The 18103-nt window shown below is 35.9% G+C and overlaps 2 protein-coding genes across 2 annotated transcripts; one reads left to right on the plus strand and one right to left on the minus strand.

Moving 5' to 3' along the window:
- Positions 1-1531: 1531 nt before the first annotated feature.
- LOC142609756 (uncharacterized) lies at positions 1532-11211 on the plus strand. Its single transcript, XM_075781467.1, has 20 exons — positions 1532-1671; positions 1895-2113; positions 2793-2901; positions 3049-3414; positions 3508-3563; positions 4041-4287; positions 4374-4429; positions 4622-4871; positions 5037-5200; positions 5337-5479; positions 5552-5653; positions 6098-6236; positions 6633-6719; positions 6802-6963; positions 7654-8010; positions 8160-8344; positions 8426-8544; positions 8760-9001; positions 9756-9956; positions 10387-11211. Exons 1-20 carry the CDS (start codon positions 1624-1626, stop codon positions 10870-10872), a joined length of 3738 nt encoding a protein of 1245 aa, XP_075637582.1. The 5' UTR covers positions 1532-1623; the 3' UTR covers positions 10873-11211.
- LOC142609755 (phosphatidylinositol N-acetylglucosaminyltransferase subunit P-like) lies at positions 10786-11504 on the minus strand. The gene has a single exon (XM_075781466.1). The coding sequence runs from the start codon at positions 11502-11504 to the stop codon at positions 11001-11003; it is 504 nt and encodes a 167-aa protein (XP_075637581.1). The 3' UTR covers positions 10786-11000.
- Positions 11505-18103: the final 6599 nt, after the last annotated feature.

Genomic DNA, 18103 nt, shown 5'->3' on the forward strand with positions numbered 1-18103 from the left:
TACATCCTTCGTCCAAGGGATGCGCGCGGCCTGCCTCGAGAGGACTCGTCCACATAAAGCTTCGTGGACGAGTATGCTACACTTGGAATTATCAGGCACACTCGACGAAGGAATTCCAGGACAAGGAGATCATACTTAGAAGAATCTCCGAATATAATGTGACAATCCCTTATCCCACGCATAACCGTCATGTATCCGTTGTGAAGTAGAAGTGTAACTCCTAAACAGTTATGGCAGTTACGTTTAATCCTCCTTGAATCCAGGAGAGGTCCCAATTTCGATAACCGTTCATAAAGGCACTATATAAAGATTGATTCAGACAAGGCAAAGGTATGTGAATTTTACTCCAGAAAAGTTGGAACTCCAAAAACATAGCGAGAAAAACTAACTTTACCATCGGAGGGTTTTCGGCCGGCAGCCCCGGTCGCCTTTGATCCGTTTTTCTTTTTTCTTCAGGCCGCAGAGAGAGCAAGTGGTCCTATCAAGTCCGAAGTATCCAGCCTACTGATCTTTTTAGCATCATCATATGGTATGTTATATTGTTATGTGTTTTAATTTTTTTTATATATTATTTTAAACTTTAATTATTTTTATAAGAAAAATTAAAAAAAATACAAGATAAATTATAACTAGTGGAGCATAAAGCCGAATACAAAACATGGGAGAGAGAATTTATATTTTCTCTAAGGCATCGTTTGGGAGGAGGGAATGGAATGGAAATGAATGAAAAGAATAATTTTAGAATATTCTTCTCTTTCCTTGTTTGGGAGTTTTAATGAAAAAAATGGAAAACCCATTCCCTTGTTTGGGAGTTTAAGTGGGAGGGAATGAAATTGGTAGGAGGGAACACTCATTCCTCTCTATTCCCTTAAAACCTCAAATTTTTATTCCCCCTGAAATTGGGAGGAATGGAAGGGAATGAAATTAGATTTAATGATTTTTTTACTAAAACTCCCAAAATACCCCTATATATTCAACTCTTTATTTTAAAATAGGGATCTAATAGTAATATTGTCATCAAATGATTCAATTCTATTCCCTCCATATTGCTCCCAAATAAGATTACTTATATTCCATTCATTTTCATTCCATTCCATTCATTTCCCTTACTTAAATACATTTCACTCCATTCCATTCCATTCCTCAATAATTATTCAATTTTATTCTCGTATGAACTCCCAAACGAAGCCTAAGACTACGCTCTCAAATAAAGGTTGATATTTTTTTTTTTTTCCTTAAGAAAAATAAATGATTAATATTATTTCCATCATAAATTGAATCAGGACTCACTATTTTCTCTTCCATCAAAAAATTGAATTAGGACACACAACACGAGTACCCCTACATTCATTACACACTAACTAGACCCCACCAAAGCAGTGGGACCCAAATTTCATTTTGCACAAATTCCCGCTTCCCCCCTCTCACTCTGTCACTCACTACGACACAATCTGAATGTACCAAATAAACGTAACGGCCAAGAGCTTCTTCAAACTTCAACAATCTTCTTAATTCTTCTATATATAGCCGAAGCTCTCTCTTTCACTCTCACTCTCACTCTCACTCTCAGTCTCAGTCTCAATCTTGTCTCCAATTAGGGCTTTCTTCACTCAGATTCTCAGCATGAAGCCGATTCGCAAGCTCAAGAAACCAGATTCATCGTCTTCAAAGGTACGCCTATAAACCTTTCTTCTTTCATGTTCACCTCACCATTAAACCCTAAACCCCGCCGTTTGTTTCCCGAGAAAACTAATCAATACTGAAATACATTACAGACCACTACTAGATTCTGAATCTCATGTTTTCACATTTCAGTATTTTAAAATTTTTTTTTCCCTCGGATGCAAAAACGGTGCGTTTTTTGAAATTAGGACTAATGGTTTTGAATTTGCAGCTGGTTTTGGAAGAGATCATAGGGCTAACGACGAAGAATGGCAATGGATTGGCTTCGAATATCTCGACTGCGAGATGTGCCTACGTGGCGGGTTGTGTGGTGGTGGTTTACAATGTGGATTCGGCAACTCAGTCGCACCTGATTGTGTCTCATCGAGTTCCCAAGCCTTTGTGCTGTGTTGCCATGTCAAAAGACGGCCGTTTCGTCGCGGCCGGAGAGGTACAAATCAAAAAATTTCTGACATCATTTCACTTTGCTTATGAGTTTGTAATTAGGCCTTAGTCTCTAAAGTTTATTAGTCCTTAACAAACTTAACATGACTGCTTTTAGTTTCAAAAAAAAAAAAAAATTGATTGATTTTAGACTCTAAAAAAGTTTAATTTCATTGCTTTTAGTCCTTAATGTGTAATGGAGTGATAAGCGATAATGTGTCAGTTTTTAGTTTGGTCAAGTCATCTAATGGACTACAAGTGATCACTTGACACTTTAGGGACTAAAATCGATCGTAGGCTAAAGTTTAGGCACTATCAGTGTATTTAAACCTTGTAATTATTTTGAAAAAGAAATAGCAAATGAGGCAATGATTTCATTTAAAAAATGGGGAGTTTAATCATGGTCAACTCAAGAGGCCAGTGGTGGTGCATCTTTATTGGAATTAGTGGTAGTGGAGTTTTTGTTGTATTGGTTGGGAAAAAAGCATTTGGAATTTGAAGATGTTAATGTCATGTTTTCAGATAGATGATCTTACTTGAAACTCTCTGATCATTAATCAATAGTTCAGTCAGCTAAGAGATGTTTGTTCTTTTATCTGCTTTTTTATATGAAATAGATTTGGGAAGAGCATATGACTTACTTCTATGATGTTCTGTACTTGTATGCTTCTAATATGGTTCTGCAGTCAGGGCCTCAACCTGCAGTGCTAGTGTGGGACTGTGCCACTCTGGCTTTGGTATCTGAATTAAAAGGTCATCTATATGGGGTTGCATGCATTGCTTTCTCACCTGATGGTTAGTGACAATCAATCTACACTTGGTTTATTTCCCATACTACTACTGACTGCTCTTTGCTAGTTGTATTTTACTTATATCTTGAATCTTTCTCTCTCTTTTCCCTTTCCTTTTTTTTTTTTTTTCTGTTTTAATTTTATTTCCAAGGGAAACATCTGGTATCTGTTGGAGGATACATATACCTCTGGGACTGGCGAAGTGGGATGTTGGTTACTAAGCTTAAAGCAAGTTCATCTTGTACTGCTGTCTCATCTGTTAACTTCTCGTCAGATGCAAAACTTATTGTTACTGCTGGGAAGAAGCATTTGAAGTTCTGGACAGTTGGATCATCTCCACGGAGTCTCTTAAATGCAGGGACAGGGTCAATGGCATTACATGGAAAGCCTGTTGACCTTGGACCTCAGAAAGGAAGCTCATTTGTATCTGTTGCATCCCAAATGGGGAGTGACAGTAATTATGTTAACAGTGAACAGACTGGTAACCTTTTTCCAATCTATGCATTGACAGATACAGGTTGGATTTGCTTCAGATTCAATCTAATATTTTTGATACATTTGAGTTTTTGAGGTATGATCCATGAGTCCTATTCCTTTCCTTTGTTTACAGGTGTTCTTTGCCTTATACATTCTGGATTGTCAGTGAGAAAGTCAGTTGATTTAAAGGTATGTTTGGCTGCTTATCCCCTTCTTTTTCAGCTACTGATTTTAGTGTGCCAATTTGTGTCTCAGCAAAGTGGAATTATTTTCTAGAACTAGGCTATATGGTTTACTGGTTTAGATGGACTCAAGAAGTCCCCAGTTGGAAACTGTTCTAAATTCACAACTAGACAGCCTTATAGTTTCCCTGTTGTCTCAGCAAAGGTTTTTTCAAACTTTTGAAAAATAGTGCACAGTTTTATCCCAAAAATAAAAAGGTTCTTGCAAGGGTAATGTCTACGGAGTTGAAACTTCCTTCATATTAGGAATTTAGGATGCCAGCACAAAGCTACATCCAGAAAGGGTAAAGTGACAACCAGAAGAGTGTTGTTGGTAGAAGTTTGTATCATATGACCAACCTGCACTGGGTGAAAACTGTCATTACTTGTTGTTGAAATAAATTCTGTGCTATTTTGCCTCTTTAACTTTTCCACAAATTTTCAGGTTGGAAAAGGTTTTGCACTATCAGCATCAAACATGCTAGTTGCTTGTGCATGCAGTAACGGAATTGTACAACTCTTTGCCAGCGATACTCTCACATATGCAGGAAGTGTGATATATTCAAAGGCCAAAAAAGGTCATGGAGAAAGTGATATAGTTTGCAATACTAAAGCTGCTGAAAAGGTTGATCAAGTTTCACCTTCTCTTCCAGATGCAATTGCTTGTCAGTTTTCAACCTCAGAAAAACTTGGTGAGCATTAAAGCATTATAAAATCTTGATCACGGGATTTCACCTGTACTTGCACCATAATATATTTGATGTTTTTGCTTTGCCAGTTGTTATTTATGAAGATCGTTGTCTCTATATATGGGACATTCATGATGTGAATCAGGTGACTGCTTTGTTTAGATTTGGTTGTAAGTTCCATTTGCTTTTCATTTGTTATACAAAGTCACCTTGAAAAAATTTTCCTGTTTATATTTCTTGCGGATTTCTTGATGCTCAAGTTCTAGTCCCAAAGTTATTTTTGGAGTTACACATAGATCATGCTCACTGCTAAAAAAGCCTTTCTATATCTTTCTAGGCAACCCGTTGTTGTGTGCTAGTTTCACATTCTGCGTGCATATGGGATATCAAGAGTCTCTGTTGTGAAAACATGCATGATCCATCTCTTGCATGTGTTGCTAGAGGTTGTTCTGGTGGAGTTTCTTTTGCGACATGCTCAGCAGATGGTACTATTAGGTTATGGGATCTAGCTTTGCAACCTGATTTGTCAGAAGATGATACAAACCTCCATTCTCTTAACACTAAAACAAAGGGTGCAACACATTTAGGTGAGTTTCATCTTTGTGAGGCCTGCACATACATTTTACAATCATATACATACAGATGTGCAGATATTTTAAACCTTTAATGCCAAAGACTGCTTTTATTAATTTCTTTTGGAACTGAATTTTATTTTTACCTTGCTGAATTTTGCTTCACATTTCTTGCTGTAGTCAGTGCTGGGATTTTTGAACGTGATACTGTTGAGGTGGGTGTTAGCACTCAAGGATTTCGGTCATTGGCAGTTAGTTCGGATGGCAAGTACCTCAGTGCTGGTGATTGCGAGGGAAACCTTCATATCTATAACCTAAAAACTTCTGATTATTCATGCTTTCAGGTAAATGCATTCACCTACATGCAGTTTTGAAATATTTGTGCAAAAGCAATGCAACATGAGGAGCAAGGTTATGCTTTCTGACAAGCGTTTAGGCCCTATGCATCTTAGAATATTAAATTTTTGGAAATTTTGGCAGGGTGCTCATGATGCAGAGATCCTCTCATTGAGCTTTAGCTTATCAAGTAAAAAGGAGGCTAATTCTGAAGAAGCCGCGGATAGCCAGTACTTCCTTGCATCAGGGGGCCGCGATCGAATGATCCATCTTTATGATGTCAATAGGTTTGACTTCACGACTTTTAGCCATTTCTAGTTTGTTGGATGTATTTGCTAATCAGCTTCCCTTCATATCAGGAATTTCGATCTTATTGAAAGTATTGATGATCATTCAGCTGCAGTGACTTCTGTAAAGATTGTCTGCAATGGCTGTAAACTTCTCAGTTGCAGTGCTGATAGGTATGTGCTACAATTATCTATTTATTTATTAAGCATTATCGAAGCATTAGTAAGCGACACATTGAAATGGTTATAAAGAGGGTGCCTGAAATAAATGGCATGAAATTAAAATTTTTTTCCCCAAATTCATTAAAATCTAGCTTGTCGTGTTTTGTAAGGAATTTTATATGGCTCTACTTTGTTTCATGTATTTTATCATTCCAAAAATTCAATAAATGATGTGGTTTTTCATTTTTTGTTGTTTTTATGATACCATTTGGAATTGTTGTTTATGCTCTAGTTTCCCCTTTTGGGGCCAATGAAATGCTTGTTATTTCTTAAGTTTTGAAAAATTGAGAAATTAATATCATCAAGGTGGCACTTAAACACTCCCCCCCCCCCCCAAAAAAAAGGCAGCATCTCTATGCCTTTTTTATGTCTATCATAACTGTTTCCCTCATACAGGTCTCTAGTGTTCCGTGATGTTGCTACAACTGGTAGTGGTCATAAAATTTCACGTCGTCATCATCAAATGGCATCTAATGGAACTGTGTATGACATGGCTGTAGACGCAACGATGGAGATGGTTGTTACAGTTGGGCAGGTAAAACAGCAAATATTTTAGTAGTATGTTAATTAAATTAAAATAGTCCTAGAAGGGCTTCCCCTTTCAACATCTAGAGCTATCGATCAAACTTGTCCCTAGTTGGTCATGTAAATGATATTTCATCTGGTTAACTGACCTGATAATATATATATATATATATATATATATATATATATATATATATATATATATATATATATATATATATATTCATATATATGCGTAAGTATGTCTGCACCTAGTGAGTCTTGAACTCACAACCTCACCCTTTATCCCATTATTATTGCCAGTTAAGCTGTATCTCACTGGCTTCACTGACCTGATAATATGCTAGTAGATTCCTGATAAGCATTGAATGCCAGTACTTGGAATTGATGATTTATTTATTTATAGGATAAGAAGATAAACATATTTGACATTGCTGCTGGAAAGCTAATAAAATCATTCAGGCAAGATAGAGATTTTGGAGACCCAATCAAGGTGAGATATCTCCATAGTCCATTGTCAGCAAAGCATTAGATCACCATTTCGGCCTTATAATGAGACCTAGTGATATTTACAGGTTACTATGGACCCAAGCTGCAGCTACCTGGTTTGTTCCTACTCTAACAAGTCTATCTCCGTATATGACTTTATTAGTGGAGAGAACGTTACACAAGCCATGGGACATGGTGAAGTTATAACTGGTGTCATCTTCTTACCTGATTGCAAGCATATAATTTCTGTGAGTTTCTGTTATGTTTCAATATCATTTCTGATTACATGAGCCATGTTGCTATTGCTAAGTGAAGCTTTTGTACTTCCTAGCTCAAAATCTCTCCTGCCCACATACTCTTCATATCGATGTTCAAATGGGGTACAGAATAGCATCCTATGCAAACTAGTCTTTGCATTATTGTTTAGCCCCCTTTTTTAATGATAATTGTTTTTATGCTCAATTGTGGTCATTGGTGTTTGTCCTGTTTGGGTTTCACCAAATATGCCTAAAACAGTGGTTCATTTGTTGGCATGTTAAAAAGGGTATTTCAGAAGACAATGAAGTGGTGAATTTGGATGGTAGTTTCCTTGTGCATCATTTTTTTTTTAGATTGCAAGGAACACGTGGAATTTTGAGGGGTTGTGAATTGTCTGTGCTGAAGTTGAAGTTTCTATTCTTGCTTTCTATCTATGATTGGGTGATGGATACAAGTTTTTCTTTTTCAAATTTATGGAGTTTTTTGATCTTATAAATTTTAAATGTTAGCATTTTCCTTTTGGCTATTTCTCTTGTATATATTCCATGTACTAGGTTTGCACCCTTTTTTGTGTTAATTACCACTTAAAAATATTTAAAATTTCAAAAGTGAAGAAGCTGATCCTGTATCTTTTCATTTTTCACCATATATGCACTTCTAACTTTAACGGATGCATTCAGGTAGGTGGTGATGGTTGTATTTTTGTATGGAAAGTGCCTGCTTCTTTGTCTTCTAGGATGCTGCAGAGAATGCATGAAAATTTAGGTCCATTGTCTTTATCAAGCTTGGCTCAGCCAGCAGCTTTTAGTCAACTATTTTTTTTTGAAGAGGAAGACCAGCAATGTGGAATCAGTTGTGAAGATGCACTGTTGCTGGGGAACTCCAACCAAGTAGGACGAAAAAGACGTTATCAACATGGGGAGCCTCGAGAGGCCTCAGCATTTAAATTTAGTGTTTCCAGACTTCCAAGATGGGCACAGGACAAAGTAACAAGCTCTGATATTGTTCCTCTGAATCCTAACTTCACTTTATTCCAGGTGTTTGTATATACAATTTTCTGACTTCTCAGAACCTCCAAACTTCTGTGTCTTTTATTCCTTTCTGTGCACTTGATCCTCTAGTAAGTTATGTATTTATTTTGTTCTGATTTTCTTCCTGCTATGTCATGCTTCCCTCCACAACGTAGCAAGTAGACCAGAAACATTCCTCTCCAGTTGGTGATAGCCACCAATACGCCTCTGTGTTCCCTGAAGTTAAAATTTCTACTAATCATGATACAGGAGGCAATGAGTCATGCATCAGTAGTTTGTCCAAAAGTTCTCCCAATACTAGCAACAGTAAAAGTTCACCAATGCCTCAAGAAACTCTTAGGTCAGCATGCAATGGACTATATCTGTCTTCAGAATGATAAGGACTGTTTTTCACACTCATGGTGTTACTTTTGAATTTCAGTAGCTTTGCCACAGACAAACGTTGGCTCTCTATTTATACTGTATGTATGGATCTACTTACCTCCCCAGAGATGCAGACTTTAGTAGACAAAAGGATGTCACTGTCTTCCCCATATTTGAGTAAGGCCAAACCCTTACATTCACATGATAACCCTGTTAAATAACCCCTTATGTTTGTTCTAGTTTTTCTTTGACATTGACATGGCAGTTTCTGATTTGGAAATTGGAATTGCAATTTTAACCAAGTATTGGATGCAAGACTGTAGATAGATATTATAATGATAGTACTCCATTGATGGCTCTTTTTTGCTCTTGTGAATCTTGGCTTCTTGCAGAACAAGATCCAGGTGAAATACCAAGTAATGATCAGTGCTCTTTTGAGCATAGTGATCAACTTGGCATGCACAATACAAGTGAATGCCATGAGGCAGTTACTTGTAATGTGTCAGAGCAGTTGCATTCAGTTAAAAATGGAAGTGAGATGGAAGCAGACACGGATGTTATCACCAGCCTGATAAATTCTGAAGACAGCGATCTGTTCAGACAACACTTTGGAAGTTTATCAACAACACATAAGGTTAGTAATGTTGCATGTAATTATATGTAATTCTGACCTCTCCTATTTGCCAAAAAATGCCTGACCTTTCCTTTGGTTGGGGAAGAGGTCGGGCCTTGGTGCGATGACAAGTACCTTCCACTAAAAGCGACAGGTCACAGGTTCGAGTTTGGGAATCAATCTCTTCTAATAAAATTGGGCTTAAGGCTACCTACTAATCATCTCTCTCAAATCCTGCAAAAGTGAAAGCTTTGTGCATTGGGCAAGACCTTTCCTTTGGTTGAGGAATTGGGCGTGGGGTAGGGTTATAGAACTCCATACCTTCAAGCAATAATTTGTCTTAAGCCATTACTTATAAACATGAGAGAAATTTATACAATTTTTATATTGCTAGTTTCTATCATAGGTCGAGTTTCAGCTCCAGTTCAAGAGTTGAAAACTGGAGAGCAATTCTCAATTGTTAGCATTAGCCTTTAACTCAACTAAATCTTACAAGTAAATAGTGAGAAAAAAATGATTTGTCTGAAGAAGACAGATTAGTTTTCAGAAACTTCTTTTTCTATTTTCCTATACTTGTATTCATGAAAACTTGGAGTCATGATGGTCAAGATATGATCTGTTATAAAACAAGCGTGAAAGGAATTTAGCAGAAAACGTAGATCTGAATAGAGTTGAAAGGCCCAGTTGGGGAAAAAAAAACCTTAAAGTTGACTCCAGATAATTGTGATATGAAACAGTATTATATTGATGTCTAGCATTTATGTCTTTTACACAGATAGAAAGAAAGAAATCCTCAGTGAAGAGAAGGTATTCCGCAAGATATGTTGTGCAGCGGGATTATGTTGGTGACTGCAAGAAACTTTTTGGCACGCCAGTTCGAGATTCAGCTGGTAAAACTTTGAACCACCAGGAAGAAGCTGCAACTTGTGTCACACAGGAGGATCCAGTATTCCATATCTTGGAAGAACAGAAAATGGTAGGTATAGAGAGGTCTGTCTATTCCGTTTTTGATAAGTAAGTTAAAAAAAAAAAAAAGTCTGCCTGTATCATGACCATGTATCATCAAGATGCATTTTGGAGGATGCCAGAGATAGAGATAAAAGATTCATATGAAGCGTGTCAAAACTTGTTCATTGAAATAGCTTGGTTTTCACTTATCAAAAAAGAAATAGCTTGGTTTGGGCAACATGAGTTTTATTTATCCTCATCAGTTAGTGGTTGTGATCTAGTATAGCCTAGGTTTATTGTTTTACCTAAACTGTCTTGAAGGCACTTTTAAATTTCGAAACTGTATGATGTTACCCTCCATATTGTTTTCTCATTTTCTGAGAGCTTTGTTATATTGCTTGAAAAAGACAACTATGGATTGTCATTCTTAGATCTTGCTGCTATGGTGCTAACTGCAGGACCTGAAGAACTCAGACCAGAGCTTGCTGAGCCCAAGTTGCACTTTTTCTCAAAGTAAATTAATCAAATGCCCCGGTCCAGGAAGTCCAATAAAAATAAATTTGACAAAAGGCACAGACCAGAAGGAATGTACTTCCGAAGGAAGTAACGTACAAGAAAGAATTATTAAATGCAAGGAAGCACTTCTCAGTTTAAATGCAGCAGCTGAGAACGCAGTTCATTTATTTTCAGACTTAGGAACTATGGATTCTAGTGAAGAGTTCTTAGGAGGAACTGAAACTGAGTTATACGATGAGGCAGCTAAACTACTTCCATCAATTGCAGAGAAAGTTAATACAGTTGCCAGATTAGTGCAAGGTAGGAACAATGATTCATGTGGAAATAGATTGGATCTTTCAGGATTTGAGCCTTTCTTAGGAACATTGGCAGAGAGTCTATCACTAAAAGTCGTTGAAATGCTGAGGAAGAACCTTAACAGTAATTAACATGTATGTTTACAAAGCAATTGACGAATAGGCATCGCAGCCAAGATAGATGTGGCAAAAAGAAATAGTCACCCATGTAAATATTCAATAGAAGAATAGTATACATTTCTTCCACAAAATGTGGAATGTCAATTTACATCATTAAACATGAGCTCATTGACTTTATTGATGCCGATATCGGACATTGACTCAATGGGCAGCTCATCTCCATCCACTGAAGGAACAGAGCTCAATGGGTCTCTGCTGAATTCATCAAACACTGTGTTGAAGGAAGTTGGAGGAGGAGTGGACATGAAATTAAGGCCAATGTAGAATCCCAATGCCAATACTACTGTCACCATAAAATAAGCAGGCACTGCCAATGCCCAATGCTTGTTGGGATAGTAAAAGATTCCAATGGAATGTAGCCAAGAATCTGGAAGATACGCCCATACAAAGAAAATGACTGTAGCGACAACAGTTGATATGGAACCTACAAACCCATAGACTTCTGATGGCTTGGGACCATGCTCTCCAGAAACTCCAAAACCAGATGTCCTCTCATCTGCATCCAAAGAGGAAACAGTTGCCCTTCTCTTCCTTGACAGACTCAGAATTCTCCTGGGACTACTGACAGAATAAGGATCTTCCATTTCCTGCACTTGACAAAAACCTAGATTAACAGAGAAGAAAGAGAGAGAGGGAGGGAGAGCGGCAGAGGCTTCAGAACTTCAGATAAAGGTTGTTTCTTGTTCGGCTCATAAATTATAAATCAGGATGGGTAACCTAGTTGATTTGCTTGGGTTTATAAATGCATCATGAACCTTGTTACAACTAATCTGGCCCTTTTTCTAAAAAAAAAAAAAAAAAAAAAAGCTAGCCCTGATCATATTTTCAGTTTTTTTGGGTCCATTTGAGGCCCATCAGGACCTAAAGTTGGACCTTAATATTTTGATAAATGAGTAGTCATTATCTTCTAGCACTCACAGGCCCAGAATAAATATACACAAATAAAGAAGAAGAAGAAGAAACATGTAGCACTTCAACCAATGAAAAAAGGGTAGAAAGAAGGTCTAACTTCTAAGTAGCACTGAAATCAAACAGGCTGGGATCCATGTGTAAAAGAAATTTACCAAAAAGAAAAAATAAATATTTGGATCTTTCTTGTGGGAACACTTTTTTCTTTCATGTACATCCTTTCGAAGCACAGTTCATCAGTCTCTCCACTTTAGCATAAAAAAAGAGAGATAAAAAGGAAGGACCATCTTTTCTTTTTCCTATCCCTTCACCTTTAAAATTCATTCTTACTGATGATTTTCATGCAGTTTTTTTTTTTTTTTGAATATAAAACTATGGGCTAAGCTCTTTATGTTTTTTGGGCAACTTTCAAGGCATGCCAAGCTCTGTATACGCTTAGAATAACCACACCGAAGATCTCTTTGGGAATATTCGTAAATCCCTATAAGATGGTATGTCTAGAATTACCCTCTTGTATGCTTCTTTGCCTTTGTCTTTGCTTTAGTAACATGCCAAACTCCATATTCTTTCTTGGGATTCTTTCAGTCTACTAATATGATTATTATGTAGTTTTTTTATAGCCTATGATAGGTTTTGCCCTGAGGAATTTATGACTGCTATTAGTGGCCCATGATAGGCCTATCTCATTTGTGCCCGTATTGCCGAAAATTTGTCTAATTATTTGGCCATTTTAGACACTACGATTTGGCTCATAGGGTCCTTGAGGTCAAACTAAGGCCCATTAAAATAAAAACCTCCTCAAATCAGATACGAGAAAAAAGAATGATTGAAACAATATCAAATATGATAATTAGCTCACTCGGTGGATGGTATCAATAGGATAAAAATGTATCTTTTTGCGTCCAGGATATGTTGCATCTCTTTCAAAGTATGCGGGCTTTAAAGAACTGTGAAAATCGCATAATGCAAGAAAGATAAATATGTCAAATGCATAAGATAATTAATGTAAAGGGAGCGTTATTATCCTAAATCAATTGGTTATATGGTGTGATTTTGGCATATATAGAGAACATTGCCTATTGTTGCATGCACGCACTAAAAACTTTTCCCCACAACTTTGTATTGTGAGATGAATGTTGTATATGATGAATGTATAAAATTATTATTACAAGAAAAAAAGGTTTTATATTTAAGATCATGTGGTTTTAAAGTTGCCATGTGGTGTGATTTGGTATATGAATAGTGAATATAGGTTATTGTTGCACACATGCACTGAAAAATTTTCTTAACCATGATTAAGTTGTGTATCTCATACAAATGGTGTCAAAAATAATACACCTCAATCATAATAATGGAGGGCAAAAATTGTGAAGGAAGTTGTGCAAAGGCATGTTGGGTCCAAAACGGAGGCTTTCTTTAAGGTGAGCTATCATTTTATTCACTGTTTTAAATTGGAAAAACAAAAAGCCTCTGATTTATATGTTCTGTATGTGTGTGGGGTAAAGGGACTCAATTAGCTTGTCCTTTTGCATTCATTTTTCTCATGTAATGATGACCTTGCTCTTTTGCCTTTGTTTCTTTTCTTTTTCTTTTCACAGTTATAGACTTATTAGACATGTATTTGCATACTGATATTCTTCCCTATAGTTTTGTTCATAAAATAATGAAAGGGAAAAAAAGTTCTAATTAGAATTTTTTTTTTTTTCCTTCTTGAACAGCTAATTAGAACTATTTATGAATGAGAATAACTTTATGTGTGGAAAATGGTTTGAGTAATTATGGACAATAATGATCTAGGCGTATTATAAGACAACATTATTCGATATATAATGGCTTTAGCGAAATTTGTGGAATCTATGGATGCGCATGTTTATCTTTTGCATTATTTTGATTAGCACAATATAGCTGTATCTGTTCCAAGCTAAGTAACATATTTTCATAATTTACTGAGAAAAAGGTTCCTCAAAATAAAATAATTTACTGAGAAAAGGTCTTCTTCACAGAAGATGTCATCTTCTCTTCCTCACATAGCTGTAGTAAAGTCTGTACGGTAAATTTAGAATTTGATATAACCGAGACCCTCTTTGAGAACTTTTTTTTTTAATTCTTTTTTTTTTATAGTTGAATCCTCTTAAAGGTCAATAGCAAGGAGGGGGCGATGGAATTCAAAGTTTCAAACTATAGATATGAAGCTCCATAAAAGATGCTATCACATCTGGATTTCACTTGAACACTTGCTGAATTGATAGTGATAATAAATGTGCTCACTTTCATATAGAATCATTATTGACATTATTTTTTTTATACACTAATCATAATTTGTTAACTTAGCAATTGTCACAAAAGCTATGAAAATTCTTGTATTATTAGACTAATTGCTTAAATAAGAACATTTTATTATAATGACCCATTTGTGTTTAGAACAATATCAATTTCTTGTTAACTCATGACTGATATCATTTTTGTAATGAACAAATCACAAGCTAATATATTAGCAATTACAAATATTTGTTCATCACTAAATTTATTGTCAAAATAATTTTTCACATGTCTTCCATTAATCCCCTCCAATAAATCTGGTGTGATTGTCTATTGGGGCTCTATATCGCACCGCCCATTCATCACATGCAAGAGTAACTTTATTTATGAATTCTTTTTTCCCCCACTTTCCAGTGTTAATAATCAACTTCCAAAACATGATAACTCTTTTGAACCATCATAAAGTCCCATTAATGTGAAAACAAAAATTAATTTTAGATCTTATACACTCATGGTTACCTTATACATCCAACTTATGCAATATCTTTCTCATGATATGTAGGTTTTATAGGATGTGTAACACCCATATTTTGTGACCTTCTCCTGTCTTGTACAGTCCCTAGAATCTACCAACAGACTAATTGGCATAGTACTAAATTTAATAATAATAATAATAATAATAATAATGATGATGAGGTTTAGAGATAAACTATTAGTGATTTTGTGAAGAACATGATGAAGATTTAATGACATGATCATTTACCATAATCAAATAAAAAATATATATCTAGTGAGGTAGCATGAACTACCATATCACTGCAGTCATTTTATCATTGTCAAGTATTATTAAGGTTCTGTACCATGTTTTTTTTTTTTGGGGGTTTTAATATTTAAATACTGAAAGACTGAAATTTCACTTGTTCTTTTCATTGAGAAAATGACAAAAAAAAAGAAAAAAAAAAGAAAGGAAAGAAAGCTCATTCTCACTGCACAAAGCCTTGGAGAGACAAACCATTAGTCTGACTACCGAATCTTCAGTTCCTCACAAAAGAACAGAAAACAATCCTAAAATATTGCCCCCTTAAGATACAAAAGTTTTATCATCCTAATCTTTTGTTTGCATACTTTGAACAGTACTAATCTGCTCCTTTCCATGTCATTAATGGGTAAAAAATTGACACAAGATGACTGCTAGGCTTCAGATAGAAAACCTCTAATAGCTAGTCTGAGTTTTATTTTATATTTTTTTGGGTAATAGCTTAATGTGAATTCAGACACATGCATCAATGTTATAGGTGTGAGTCGCACACAAATGCGGAATTCACACATTGTAAGAGAGACATATATATTTCATGTATGTGATAATAATTAGTTTTATTCTTATAACCCTCCCTCCTAATCCAAAATTGAGGGTGAGAGGATTTGAATTGTGGATATTTTTGTTGGAAATTTTAAGAAAAGCCAACCAGTTTCTTAGCTTTAAAAAAAAAAAAAAAACTTGAGTTAATTATGGGTGCATTTGTATAAGCTGTTGCAAAACAGTGTTTTTGGTTTAAAATGAGCATTTTTAAAAAAGCTATTAGAATTTGTTGTTGTAAAACAAAGTTTTAGACTTTAAAAAAGTGTTTTAAACTCTCAAAATGCCTAACCAAACCATCCCTATATGAATAAGATATATGACAAAAAGAAGAAAGATTCTCAAAATGACAATGAATTATTATCACAGAAAATGAAGGGGGTTTTTTTTTCATGGTATATTCACTTACCACAAAAGTGCTATTAGAGTAACACCTCTTCCATTACAACCACTTTACAAACTGATAATCTAAATATGTTAGTAGTTGAATAAAACGATTAACCACATGAACATTATTAGTTAATAATATTTATTATTTAAAAAAAAAAACCCCCCACACCACATTATTTTATAGGTAGGGGAGATCAACGTTGAGCCCGACCACCTGTTTTTGGCCATAATCACCGTAATCTTCTTGTACCCCACACATTTCACTACTATTTGTGTCCCTATTAATTTATTAAAATTTGTTGCCATTCCTGCGATTTCATTGTGGCTGCAGTAAAATGAAGGGCGATTTGTCCTTTATTTTATTAATCTATGCAGCCTTGATCAATATAGCTCACTGTACCATCTTCATGCAACCAAAATTTCGTAGCCAGTGCTGACACTTATGTGCAACAACGTCCAGTTTATTTACATGGCATCAAAGTAAACATATAAAACATGTTGATCCATTTGCATGGCAACAAAAACATGTTGATTCACCAAGCAGTCAATGTACACAGTATACTATGTGACCAATATGCTTATCCCATAATAAGACCACCAACTACACACACACCTCTCACTATATCTATGATTGATGTGAGAAAGACAGACTGATATTTCAACCAGTCGAATGTACATAAATTTTGATGGGGACTAGCAAGGTTGGACTATCACAGTAGTACCAAGTTGAAGTTGTACAATAAAAACACACAAAAATTGCACTCATGGGAAAGCTTTAGTTTGAAAGAAAAGAATGGGTCTATGTTCTTAGTGGAAGCAAAGACAGAAACGTGGTTGCTAAAAATCATAGGATATGGGGGCCACAGTCCACAAGAGGGAGTATTTTTGTCTTTCAAAACACATAAAATCTTTTTCTCTCACTAGACTCACAAACATATCCACTTTGGATATGAGAATTATCTGCTCCGAGTCCAACCTACCAAACAAAACCCTGAAAAGACAAACCCAGAAAACCCTTTACACATACATGTATGCATATTATTAAATTAACATATAGTATATAAATCTATGTTTGTTACTTAAAAAAAAGAAAAAGGTAAAGGTAGAGGACATGAGGACACTTTACGCCTCATTCCATGCACAAAATACACCTCACTATACATTGGCTTCAATCCCCATCAAAACCACCACCTCCACCACTAAGAAAAGTTACCCATCTCTCTCTATTTTCACATTTATTCATTCATTGCCCATGTGAATGAAGAGGCATTTATTGGGACCCCGTGATGTGCAACCGAAAGAGGGGTGGGGGTGAAATGTGGACCCAAAAGACAAAGAGATAGATAGACCACCCAATATGCGTAGCTCTAAACCAGTACCATGCCGGCGGGCTCCTCTCGTGACTCAGCGGCAGGTCTCATCATCTTCTTTTTTTTTTTTTAGCACATTGATCAATCAATTATTCAATATACTCTCCTTATTTCCAATTCCAAGGAAAACCCCCTAGGGTAACGCTATACTTTTTGTACAATAAGGATGCTAAAGGCTTAATACAACTTTGGATTATTTGTCACTTTATGAAGTACGAGTATACATCAATCTTAATCAAAGGTAATGTCAATTTTTTCTTGGATTATTGTAATTGTGGGGACTTAGGCCTATGGCTCAAAATAAATACAATTTTATCGAGGATTATGGCCAGATACAATGTTCGATCATAGTGGTCGAGTATTTAACTAAAAACCTAGGATCATAGTGACCGAGCAGTCGACCAAAGACCTAGGACCATGATTGAACACAATGGATAAATAGTCAAGCACAGAGAAACACAATAGTCACCCACTTCGAGATGAAATGGTTGTCGGTTTATGGATTCATTCCTTACCAGTATGGTCATCCTTAAAAAAAATTTGGAAAATCGTCTTCACATCATCATTTATTGTACCCTAACTATTGATGGTTGCATTTAATGTTGTTAGTGGATCTATCCCAACTCCTAAACGCTTTCCCTCAGTCAACTTAAGGGGTGACTAGTTAGCAACTCTATTGTCTACTTTTAGGGTGATTTGGGTTGTTACTGTGACACACATTCCCCCTATCGACCTAAGGGGACAATTAACTAGCATGCCTACTACCTAGTTTTAGGGTGATTGGGGCTACTATCCTAACACGTGCCCACTGTTTTAAAAACAAGATTGGACTGGCCAATTGAACTAGTTCAACAGTGAACAATAACCAGGACTAGTATGATAAAAATTGAAAAAATTG

Source organism: Castanea sativa, chromosome 9 (assembly GCF_040712315.1).
Source record: "Castanea sativa cultivar Marrone di Chiusa Pesio chromosome 9, ASM4071231v1".
NCBI classification, from domain to species: domain Eukaryota; kingdom Viridiplantae; phylum Streptophyta; class Magnoliopsida; order Fagales; family Fagaceae; genus Castanea; species Castanea sativa.

Excerpts from the sequence above, each read along its gene's own strand:
- LOC142609755 (XM_075781466.1), bottom strand. The coding sequence starts at position 11,504 with ATGGAAGATCCTTATTCTGTCAGTAGTCCCAGGAGAATTCTGAGTCTG.
- LOC142609756 (XM_075781467.1), top strand. The coding sequence starts at position 1,624 with ATGAAGCCGATTCGCAAGCTCAAGAAACCAGATTCATCGTCTTCAAAG. Across the intron at positions 8,545-8,759 it reads ACTGTCTTCCCCATATTTGA|AACAAGATCCAGGTGAAATA; the intron begins GTAAGGCCAAAC and ends GGCTTCTTGCAG. Across the intron at positions 9,957-10,386 it reads TCTTGGAAGAACAGAAAATG|GACCTGAAGAACTCAGACCA; the intron begins GTAGGTATAGAG and ends TGCTAACTGCAG.